At 42.9% G+C, this 12829-nt stretch overlaps 1 protein-coding gene across 2 annotated transcripts in view; it reads left to right on the plus strand.

Moving 5' to 3' along the window:
• LOC120532295 (anionic trypsin-2-like) overlaps positions 1-12829 on the plus strand; it is a 33317-nt gene that overhangs the window by 17371 nt on the left and 3117 nt on the right. Inside the window, exon 5 of one of the 2 annotated variants that reach the window (XR_005634272.1) lies at positions 4957-5400. Coding sequence is in view for 1 of the 2 variants with exons in the window: in XM_039758178.1 (XP_039614112.1) it covers positions 4957-5121 (165 nt within the window). In the remaining variant the exon portion in view is untranslated. Of the gene's footprint in view, positions 1-4956; positions 5804-12829 lie in introns of those variants that run through there. The other variant, XM_039758178.1, reaches the window with a different exon arrangement.

Consider the following 12829-nt stretch of genomic DNA (forward strand, 5'->3'; position numbering starts at 1 on the left):
GAATCTCGGCCCTCTGCTCCAAGTGGCAGAAGCTGCAGGCATCGGAGGTAGTTTTGCTGAATCTATACACGTGGACACAACCGGGAGTGAACTGTGCTTAAGAGTGGATGGGGACAACCGGATGGCTCACGGAGTGTCACATTTCTTAACCAATCCAACGCCTCGTAAAGTAAAGGTGGGGACTTTCAACTGCAAAGATCAGAGGTGCTCTTGTCATCCGAGAGACAGAAAGCTTCTGTTTACGATGAACAAAGTCTCCTAAAAAAATAGAAATATTAATGTGTGTCACGTGTTGTTTCCTGCAGAGGCATTAGCTCTCTTGGAAATGTGTTCTTTTAATATTGTGGCTTATTAAATAATTAAACAATATCATAATATACCAGAAAAGGCGATATCCCTCCCATAGTGATTCTGGTGGTACAAGAATCACATGAGACAAAATATCTTTTAGCTTACATTTACTGACGTTTTACGCAGTTACAGACGGGGAGGCATATGGACAGACTTTATCCAGGTGGGAATCTGGATCAACACAGTCCGCCATTTTCTCCGTCCCTACGCTGGGAGGCTGCGTCGACACCTGGGAATCTGGATCAACACAGTCCGCCATTTTCTCCGTCCCTACGCTGGGAGGCTGCGTCGACACCTAGAGTTGTCGAAAAACCTCCCAGCGTAGGGACGGAGAAAATGGCGGACTGTGTTGATCCAGATTCCCACCTGGATAAAGTCTGTCCATATGCCTCCCCGTCTGTAACTGCGTAAAACGTCAGTAAATGTAAGCTAAAAGATATTTTGTCTCATGTGATTCTTGTGTACCGTAATCACTATGGGAGGGATATACTTTCTGGTATATTATGATATTGTTTAATTATTTAATTATTAAAAGAACACATTTCCAAGAGAGCTAATGCCTCTGCAGGAAACACGTGTCCAGAGAGAACATGGCACGGTTTAAAAGGAAACAGAACCTGATTCAAGGGAAAGGCCTTCCAGTAACTTCAAATTATACACTGTGATTTGACGGCATCGATGGACGAGTGGTAAACGTGAACGATACGTCGTCGCAGATGTGTGTGCGTGCTCTCTGCTGTTCAGCGTTACGACAACAGTGTCGGAGTCGATGTACAGTGGTGTGAAAAACTATTTGCCCCCTTCCTGAATTCTTATTCTTTTGCATGTTTGTCACACAAAATGTTTCTGATCATCAAACACATTTAACCATTAGTCAAATATAACACAAGTAAACACAAAATGCAGTTTTAAATGATGGTTTTTATTATTTAGGGAGAAAAAAAATCCAAACCTACATGGCCCTGTGTGAAAAAGTAATTGCCCCCTGAACCTAATAACTGGTTGGGCCACCCTTAGCAGCAATAACTGCAATCAAGTGTTTGCGATAACTTGCAATGAGTCTTTTACTGCGCTCTGGAGGAATTTTGGCCCACTCATCTTTGCAGAATTGTTGTAATTCAGCTTTATTTGAGGGTTTTCTAGCATGAACCGCCTTTTAAGGTCATGCCATAGCATCTCAATTGGATTCAGGTCAGGACTTTGACTAGGCCACTCCAAAGTCTTCATTTTGTTTTTCTTCAGCCATTCAGAGGTGGATTTGCTGCTGTGTTTTGGGTCATTGTCCTGTTGCAGCACCCAAGATCGCTTCAGCTTGAGTTGACGAACAGATGGCCGGACATTCTCCTTCAGGATTTTTTGGTAGACAGTAAAATTCATGGTTCCATCTATCACAGCAAGCCTTCCAGGTCCTGAAGCAGCAAAACAACCCCAGACCATCACACTACCACCACCATATTTTACTGTTGGTATGATGTTCTTTTTCTGAAATGCTGTGTTCCTTTTACGCCAGATGTAACGGGACATTTGCCTTCCAAAAAGTTCAACTTTTGTCTCATCAGTCCACAAGGTATTTTCCCAAAAGTCTTGGCAATCATTGAGATGTTTCTTAGCAAAATTGAGACGAGCCCTAATGTTCTTTTTGCTTAACAGTGGTTTGCGTCTTGGAAATCTGCCATGCAGGCCGTTTTTGCCCAGTCTCTTTCTTATGGTGGAGTCGTGAACACTGACCTTAATTGAGGCAAGTGAGGCCTGCAGTTCTTTAGACGTTGTCCTGGGGTCTTTTGTGACCTCTCGGATGAGTCGTCTCTGCGCTCTTGGGGTCATTTTAGTTGGCCGGCCACTCCTGGGAAGGTTCACCACTGTTCCATGTTTTTGCCATTTGTGGATAATGGCTCTCACTGTGGTTCGCTGGAGTCCCAAAGCTTTAGAAATGGCTTTATAACCTTTACCAGACTGATAGATCTCAGTGACTTCTGTTCTCATTTGTTCCTGAATTTCTTTGGATCTTGGCATGATGTCTAGCTTTTGAGGTGCTTTTGGTCTACTTCTCTGTGTCAGGCAGCTCCTATTTAAGTGATTTCTTGATTGAAACAGGTGTGGCAGTAATCAGGAAATTGAACTCAGGTGTGATACACCACAGGTAGGTGATTTTTGAACAAGGGGGCAATTACTTTTTCACACAGGGCCATGTAGGTTTCTCCCTAAATAATAAAAACCATCATTTAAAAACTGCATTTTGTGTTTACTTGTGTTATATTTGACTAATGGTTAAATGTGTTTGATGATCAGAAACATTTTGTGTGACAAACATGCAAAAGAATAAGAAATCAGGAAGGGGGTAAATTAGTTTTTCACACCACTGTAAGTTTGAAGGAATTGGCAACCATATTCATGAAAATATGAACTACAAAATATGCATTTGAAGTAAATGGCGTGTCGCACTGCGTCAACAGGACTGCTGTCAAGAGAGCGGATAACAATAAACCACAGGAAGATTTCAGGACTCAAAACACCGGAATCAACACCAGTTGATGCTGCACGACATCCACCTTCTGACTGCATGTCTAAAGAAAAAAACAAAAGGACTTTAACATTAGTGTCTAACTGGAAATGCAAATATAGGGTGGTCCAGATCTAATCATGCAGTTTTCATTATGCTATAACTTATTACATTTATTACATAGAAAATCACCTGAAAAATCCCGAACCATCGAGAAGTGTGCAAACTGACGACATGAAGAATCGTCTTCGCGCCAAACTGGAATCGTCTCCGCATAAATCAAAGTCATCCAGACGATCTGGATCTGCATAATTAGATCTGGACCACCCTGTATGTGTTTCCCATTGTATCACTGTTTAAGAGGGGGTTTCGGAGGAGCGACTGCATCTCTGTGGGGTGCGTTCAGCCCCCCTCTTCACAACGTGAGTGACAGAGACGCGAAGTGGCCGTTGCATAGTGCAGAAAAGGGGAGTTGGCGAGCAGGGGGACGAATGCCCTCGTATATATCTTCTTATATAATACGCTACCATGGCTGTTCGGTTGTCTGTATAGGATTTTAAATCACTTGTAGCTCGCAAAACTATTGGCCTGAAATTAGGGGCACAAATACTACGTGACGTTGACTATCCGCTTTTGGGTGATGATTGACCTCCAAGGTTATTCCTCTTTTTATTTTTATTTTATTGTGGAATCAACTGTTGGCAGCGGGCAGCAGGGCAGCGCATGCCTACGGGTGCCGTTCTCATTCCCTACCACCTTCGCCGTCGTTTCCCTACCTCTTCATATCTTAGATCGTTCTTGAGGGGGATTGAAGAAAAATGAAAGAAAGCGTATTAAGTAATTGCAACACAAACACGGCCTTAAATTAGTTTTAACGTGAAAAGATGCTGACGGAAGAAGAGAAGAAGCGGGCCACTAGGGTGGAGAAAAGAAGAGCTGCTCAGGAAGCATCAAGCGCATCAACCTCTGAGCAAACGAATGATAAACGTACAGAGAAAGAGGATGAAGAACTATAAGTCAAGTGGATTCACTGCACGATATCTGCTGTATTACCGGTCTGTATATAATATCACACCGGCCACCAGTGTTGACTGTTGGACCAGAGAGGATGGAAGACGCAGTTTCTGCCCTACAATAGCGAGCAGTTGTCTAATTTGGGTGCGGCCGTTGGCCATTGAGTTTCTTTGCTGATTTTTGGTTTTTCTTTCCTCCTCCGTTAAACCGGGTTCATCACAGGGGTTCCCCATCTCTTCTACTTTCGTTTTATAGTACTACAATCAGAAAAAAAACAAACAGAATGCAAACACGTATGTTCTGTGACTCCATGCTAATTTATCAATCTTTTTCCTGATGCCCACAATCCTAAATTTACACGTTACCCGCAAACATAATTGGATTTGGCGCTACAGCTCTGAAGATGATTTACGAGAAAACGCGTAGGTGACGTTCGTCTGTAATGAGTTAACTCGTATTTAGCAGTAAATGTGTGAAAAAGAACTTCTGCAGAGATCTGGTTTTTGTTGGCATGACACCTGGCACGCTGATGACCCTCCCAGACTAGACTACCCCATGCTAGAATGCTTTACCCATGGGACACCCTCTCCACCCTTGGGCCCACCCAAATTTCTTCATTTCCGCCAAATAAATAAATTCATTTAAAAAACTCTTCCATCAGTCCCATGGGTAAAACATTCTGCCTGTGGATGAGTGGAGTGCCAACAAAAATCGGATCTGTGCACAATTACTGTTTAACACATCGCCTGTTCGGAGTTCATTTGCATTTAGCAGTCACTCTATAGGCGAGCGTCACCTACTGTATGAATTATCTCGTAAGCCGTCTTTCGGGGCTGCCAGAATTACTAAAACAGTGCAACTTCCTCCGTCTCGATTTGAGCCATTATTAATTATATCCACTATATGCTAACTACAGGGTCACAGGGGGTCTGCTGGAGCCAATCCCAGCCAACACAGTGCGCAAAGCAGGAAACAAACCCCAGGCAGGGCGCCAGCCCACCGCAGCATTATTAATTATATTATTATTATGGCATTTCTAATTAACATTCAACTTTTCTCAATCTCATGTGTATTTTGTTCTTTATTTTTAGGGGGACTCCGGAGGTCCTTTAGTGTGTGACAACAAGGCACAAGGAATTGTTTCTTTTAAGCATGAAAGTGAATGCCGTTATCCAGATCTTCCCAATGTCTACACGAGTGTAGCGGCATATGCAGACTGGATCCAAGCCCATCTAAGACGCTCTACTGATGATTAAACGGTTTTTGTTTTCTTTTCCAGATTCGTTACATACTTTTACAATTCGGACAAATCTTTAGAATTCGACTCTGGGACTGATGGGAGGGTACGTGGGAGAAAAAAAAAAAAGCCTCATTTCCATGATTTATTACTTTTGATATTTGGTGAGCACAAATGTATATAGAATTAATTGGAGAGGAGTACTTTGTGTGCGACAGCAGGCAGTACCTTAAGTTTGATAATTCTCACACTGCACAGTGCCACACACATGGCCATAGATAGATAGATAGATAGATAGGTACTTTATTAATCCCAAGGGGAAATTCACATAGCTGAAGTGAGGTGAAATAGGAGTTTCAAAGCACGCCAGTTTCAATAAAGCACTTCCAAAAATGGAAACTTTGTAAAAATGAGAAGGTTTTACTTGTGAAGTATTGTAAAGCTCTGAAGACCTACAATGGCAAAATGGAGTTGTGGAAAATACAAGGCGATCCAAGCAGAGAAAAAAAAAATCACAGACAATCCAATAATTCACAATAAGCACAAAAACTCGCCAGAAGTGTCGGGAACTGTGGGAGACCCTCTGGTTTTATATGGTGGAGGGGCTGTTCCTGGAGCCGACTGGCAGGTGGCAGAGGTGGGTAGTAACGAGTTACATTGACTCGAGTACTTCTAAGAGTAGTTTTACTGCACCATACTTTTTACTTGAGTACATTTGTGAAGAAGAAACGCTACTCTTACTCCGCTACATTGGGCGACACTCGACTTGTTACTTTTTCTCCATTTATACATTAAACTATATTTTTGTTGCCAGTAGATCTTCTGCATGACTGTTTCACCAATCAGACGTAGCCATGCAGTCACATGACCACACACAAACTTCCTGCGACGTCTTGCGGCCTGTGAGAGACTTTTTAGTCGTGCGGGGCTCCTGTTCACTGCTAAACGGTCACAGCTTCACTGCAAGAACCCGATCGTCCGTCATGCCTTTTGTTTGATTCCCCCTTCTCTTTTTTTATATATACACTCCCGTCTCCGTGGGCCTCAATCACACGCTGCAGGAAGCTAATAAATCACTTGAGAACGATCAGACCCGCACGTGTAGGTGCGACTCGCTCCAACTGCCTCATTAACTCCCCGCGGTCGTGCAGTTGTGTCCACGGAGCGAGTGACACGGCTTTATGGATTTGAAACTGGCCTTTTATTTTGAAGCCGCGGACCCGCTACACCACAAAGTGCATATGCAGTATGATACGGTCAGCGTACGGGAGATCGCGTCACTCTAAGTCGCTGTCACTGTTCAGACACACACGTCACTTACTGGAGGTATCAGCTTCAAAAGCTTTGTTGTGAAAAACTGAGATTTGGAACTTTGTGTTATTTGTGCATCTTTATTTTGTAAAGATGTGATTTATTTTTCCTCATTTTTTTATTGTATTATTTGGAAATAGCAGAATTTTCACATTATTTGATAATTTTTATATTCAAACAGTTACTCGGTACTTGTAGTCTTTTCACCAAATACTTTTTTACTCTTACTTGAGTACAATTTTTGGCTGCTCTACCCACCTCTGCCTCTTGGGGGCACCACCTACAAAACACACAAAACCTAACACAAGCGTATCATAAACAAGAGGGAAATGAACACGGATCATTAAACTCAAATATGCATTAAAACGAAACCGAACATAAATCTGAACTCCAGCCAGGGGAGGAAACTCGTCGCGAAGGAAATAAAGTGAAGAGTCCAGATCTGAGGAGTAGAACGATAAAAACAGGATTCGTGGAAATGGCACACGGGTCTTCCTTCTCTTCATTAAACATTTACTAGTGACTGGGTGCCGATCGAATCGGGCTACAAATTCTACGTTTGTGAAATCCATACTTTCTCTGCAAAGAATTATTATTTTTTTTTAAGTCCTTGAAATGATTTTTTTATCATGGCGGCACTGATTTGTGCTCACAATTGACCTTTTCGGCCGATGTAATGAAGAGCTTCCTGTTTAAACGGGACTGCGAGACGTGAACTCAGCTCTTCGGCGCACCTCGTTTGATTTTTTCCGGCAAACAAATTTTCAAAACAAACCGTATTTTATGACTCTAATCAGAGTCGGAGTAATAATTATGTTGGCGTGTTCATTTTAGATCTGAGATCGGCTAACATTTAAACAATGACCGTTGTTAATACCCAGCCGTCATTACTCGGTTTGCCAATGGATGTCAGAAGGTCGGATACCAAAACCGAACTGCCCCAAAGATAGATTTCGACGTACCAAGCAAATGGCGATATGTTCTAAATTACTTACGGTTCCTGAGCTGTCGAAGGGTTTCGACAAAAGAAGTCAGTCAACGATGTTAGTCCTGGAAAGTACATCCCACGAAGCAACGTTCCAAAAACCAACCGAACTTACTGTTATCTGCTCGAACCAACACCGACTTACTATACTTGGCCGTCCAGCGGCGTCACTGAACCAGTCGAACATTCTTAGCCAATCATGTAATACTGCGTCCGCGTTTGCCACGTGATGTTCTAACTCTGCATGGTTCTAACTTGTATTGACGGGAACACCATACATACAGATAGTATTAAATTATTTATAAGGATGCTTAAAAAGCAGCAGTAGCACCAGTTACAGCCATCGCTTTTCTAGATGGTTTGTCATCATGGTACCTTAATTATGAACGGGTTTATGTCATGTGCCACTTTCAGCCGAGATAAATATCAACTTTTGTGAATAATCTAAATCTGAATGTCAGAACTTGCATAATGCCCTTATAATAAAAAACAAACTAAACAATATGAAGCTGTCTTTGTGTTCTTATTGTTGTTTGCCCTTAGAGTGTAATAAACAAGCAGAGATGGTACAAAGTGTTGGGGCACCCGCTGGCAAACCCCATATAATCGAGAAACAAACGCGAGTAATAAAAGGGCACCTTTTCAGATGGGAGTCTGGCTACGCCTACCAAAGATGGTGTTTCTGACGGCTATGAGAGGTTCTAGCAGGAAGAGGCGGGACCAGGTGAAGCGATACCCGGAAGTGACATCAGCGGTTGAAAAGCTGTCAATCATCTAGTCTGCCGAGGGAAAAAAGAGAAGGTCGTGGAGTGGCGGAGAATAATAACTGTCACCAGAGGCCTTAAACTGTCCCTCCCTGTGCGCACACATGCATGGCAATAGTTTTTGCAGAGCCAGGGGGTGAGAACATCTACAAGAAAACAAAATACAAAGACCTGCCATATGGCCACCATGTTACTGCACAGTGAAAAATGGCAGGAGGCGAGGATTATGACGTCGCATACTGTCCCTTTGTAATGACCACTGTGGTAGATGCCTGGAAGGAGGAACAACCGGAACAGAGGCAATACCTCACCTGGGACATGAGAGGGCGGCCCCCCGGTTTGCATCGGGGCCATGGGACTGGAGCTTGGAAGCTCAACCCTGTTGGGGACGGTGGCCACCACCAGGGAGCGCCTGGATGATCCCAGAACCCTGGACTGCAGTACTTCTGCCTCATCAGGAAGTGCTGCTGTAAGATTGTCAGGGAGGACCTCGGACTCATCCGGGTGAACTACAGTGGTGTGAAAAACTATTTGCCCCCTTCCTGATTTCTTATTCTTTTGCATGTTTGTCACACAAAATGTTTCTGATCATCAAACACATTTAACCAGTAGTCAAATATAACACAAGTAAACACAAAATGCAGTTTTTAAATGATGGTTTTTATTATTTAGGGAGAAAAAAAATCCAAACCTACATGGCCCTGTGTGAAAAAGTAATTGCCCCCTTGTTCAAAAATCACCTAACTGGTGTATCACACCTGAGTTCAATTTGCGTAGCCACCCCCAGGCCTGATTACTGCCACACCTGTTTCAATCAAGAAATCACTTCAATAGGAGCTGCCTGACACAGAGAAGTAGACCAAAAGCACCTCAAAAGCTAGACATCATGCCAAGATCCAAAGAAATTCAGGAACAAATGAGAACAGAAGTAATTGAGATCTATCAGTCTGGTAAAGGTTATAAAGCCATTTCTAAAGCTTTGGGACTCCAGCGAACCACAGTGAGAGCCATTATCCACAAATGGCAAAAACATGGAACAGTGGTGAACCTTCCCAGGAGTGGCCGGCCGACCAAAATTACCTCAAGAGCAGAGACGACTCATCCGAGAGGTCACAAAAGACCTCAGGACAATGTCTAAAGAACTGCAGGCCTCACTTGCCTCAATTAAGGTCAGTGTTCACGACTCCACCATAAGAAAGAGACTGGGCAAAAACGGCCTGCATGGCAGATTTCCAAGACACAAACCACTGTTAAGCAAAAAGAACATTAGGGCTCGTCTCAATTTTGCTAAGAAACATCTCAATGATTGCCAAGACTTTTGGGAAAATACCTTGTGGACTGATGAGACAAAAGTTGAACTTTTGGAAGGCAAATGTCCCGTTACATCTGGCGTAAAAGGAACACAGCATTTCAGAAAAAGAACATCATACCAACAGTAAAATATGGTGGTGGTAGTGTGATGGTCTGGGGTTGTTTTGCTGCTTGATGGAACCATGAATTCTACTGTCTACCAAAAAATCCTGAAGGAGAATGTCCAGCCATCTGTTCGTCAACTCAAGCTGAAGCGATCTTGGGTGCTGCAACAGGACAATGACCCAAAACACACCAGCAAATCCACCTCTGAATAGCTGAAGAAAAACAAAATGAAGACTTTGGAGTGGCCTAGTCAAAGTCCTGACCTGAATCCAATTGAGATGCTGTGACCTGCATGACCTTAAACAGGCGGTTCATGCTAGAAAACCCTCAAATAAAGCTGAATTACAACAATTCTGCAAAGATGAGTGGGCCAAAATTCCTCCAGAGCCTGTAAAAGACTCATTGCAAGTTATCACAAACGCTTGATTGCAGTTATTGCTGCTAAGGGTGGCCCAACCAGTTATTAGGTTCAGGGGGCAATTACTTTTCACACAGGGCCATGTAGGTTTGGATTTTTTTCTCCCTAAATAATAAAACCATCATTTAAAAACTGCATTTTGTGTTTACTTGTGTTATATTTGACTAATGGTTAAATGTGTTTGATGATCAGAAACATTTTGTGTGACAAACATGCAAAACGCCAGATGTAACGGGACATTTGCCTTCCAAAAAGTTCAACTTTTGTCTCATCAGTCCACAAGGTATTTTCCCAAAAGTCTTGGCAATCATTGAGATGTTTCTTAGCAAAATTGAGACGAGCCCTAATGTTCTTTTTGCTTAACAGTGGTTTGCGTCTTGGAAATCTGCCATGCAGGCCGTTTTTGCCCAGTCTCTTTCTTATGGTGGAGTCGTGAACACTGACCTTAATTGAGGCAAGTGAGGCCTGCAGTTCTTTAGACGTTGTCCTGGGGTCTTTTGTGACCTCTCGGATGAGTCGTCTCTGCCCTCTTGGGGTCATTTTGGTCGGCCGGCCACTCCTGGGAAGGTTCACCACTGTTCCATGTTTTTGCCATTTGTGGATAATGGCTCTCACTGTGGTTCACTGGAGTCCCAAAGCTTTAGAAATGGCTTTATAACCTTTACCAGACTGATGGATCTCAATTACTTCTGTTCTCATTTGTTCCTGAATTTCTTTGGATCTTGGCATGATGTCTAGCTTTTGAGGTGCTTTTGGTCTACTTCTCTGTGTCAGGCAGCTCCTATTGAAGTGATTTCTTGATTGAAACAGGTGTGGCAGTAATCAGGAAATTGAACTCAGGTGTGATACACCACAGGTAGGTGATTTTTGAACAAGGGGGCAATTACTTTTTCACACAGGGCCATGTAGGTTTCTCCCTAAATAATAAAAACCATCATTTAAAACTGCATTTTGTGTTTACTTGTGTTATATTTGACTAATGGTTAAATGTGTTTGATGATCAGAAACATTTTGTGTGACAAACATGCAAAAGAATAAGAAATCAGGAAGGGGGCAAATAGTTTTTCACACCACTGTATGTATATAGATAGATAATACAGAAATGATCAGTGTATGATAACAGTTGTTGAAGACGTGTGTAAACAATGACAGGTCAGAATGTTTCACAGCAGAAGGATATCAAGTGTGTCAGAATCCTCAAAGGTCAGTATGAGATCTTCAGTTCTTTTCTCCCTGCACACTCGTCTTTGCAGGACTGTGGCTCACATGTATAAAAGTTCTGTTTTTAGAGGCTGTTGAGGTCGTGTGGAAGATCCCAGGGGGCTGCAGCCTGGCAGATCTGGCTCTGATGCTGCAGTATCTTCCCTTGGATGGCAGAAGTGTGAAAAGTCCATGTGAGGGGTGCGTTGGTAGAATATGTCCTGTAGTGAAGGGAGAGGCACCCCAATAATGTTCTCGGTTGTCTTCACTATCCTTTGCAGGCGCTTGTGGTCGGATATATTTTAAACAATTAAAAGGAGTAACATTAACATAAATAAATTACAAAAATGTACAAAAGGGACATTACATAAAGAATCCTGGCTGAGACATAAGAGCCCCAAGCCAAACTGTCGCAAACTTGTCGTCTCAAAGCACACAACTGCACTTCCAAACATGCTAACTAGAGGGAGAAATCCCATCAAAAACCCCAGCCTCTTAGAACCTTTATAAAATATGATTTTATTGTTCGCAAAAAATGCTCTTCAATACCGTGGAGCAATAAGACAATAGGATTTGCCCAAAACGATAAGGCAATCGCAATACAACCAAGCGTCTCCATACCAAATCCCAAGAACAGTCGAGATCCAAGGCGAAAAGACAAAACATCCAGTAACCACAAAGCACACAGAATTCACAAAATGCACAAGAGCTCGCCACTCCTAAGCACACTAGAAATGAACCACCAGGAATTGTGGGAGACCCTCCGGAATTTTAGGCCAAAGGGCGATTCCTGCAGGTGGCCCAGGCTCTCAGAGGACCACCCATAAAACACATGGAGCATAACCAAGGCAGCCTAAATACACAGACAACACCAAAAATAAAAAAACATGATCAACATAACCAACATAAACCAAAGCATCAAAAATGAACCAAAGAGACACAAGACATGAATTCGACACAAACATCCCAATCCCAAACACCTGCTCCTCCAGAGCGGCTAATGGCTTCTTGTTCGGAGTGACAAACGCATATCTGAAGTCAAGCAGGCTTGACAGGCAACAGGAGAGCCCCAGCCGAGGAAACGTCTCAAGCAGGTTGAGAATTGTGGTCTCAGTTGCAGAGAACTCATCGACCTTCAGTCCCATTTCATCAGAAGACCTCAAGACCCACCGGCGCAGCATGAGCCTGTCAGAATCCTTCCAGTAATTATACGATGAAAGACTTAATCATAAAACCGAGTGTGGGACTGACGTTAGGTGGGCACTCTTGCTCATCAGATGGCTAATTTCAGCAAGAACGGTAGCCGTGGTTTGGTGGAGACGACCTGCTGAGGTGATAAAGTTCTGAGTGGTGACGCTTATGACTCGATAGCAGAAAGAAAACCTCAACATCCTGTGTGAGAAACAGAGAGAGAGAGAAGAATGAAGGACAGACAGACAGACAGACGAGAGAACTTTCTTGACCCTCGAAGGAAAAGCAAAACAGTAAAAAAAAAAAAAAAGCGTAAGCATTTACAGACGTCTGAGACCCTGAATTGTCTGCGCAGGATGACAATAATTAATAAGATAAGTACATGTTGGTGATACCTAAGAGGCGACCTATGTGCACCCATTAGTGACCTACTGTTATGTTA

The sequence above is a fragment of the Polypterus senegalus genome, chromosome 7 (genome assembly GCF_016835505.1).
Source record: "Polypterus senegalus isolate Bchr_013 chromosome 7, ASM1683550v1, whole genome shotgun sequence".
Lineage (NCBI taxonomy): Eukaryota > Metazoa > Chordata > Cladistia > Polypteriformes > Polypteridae > Polypterus > Polypterus senegalus.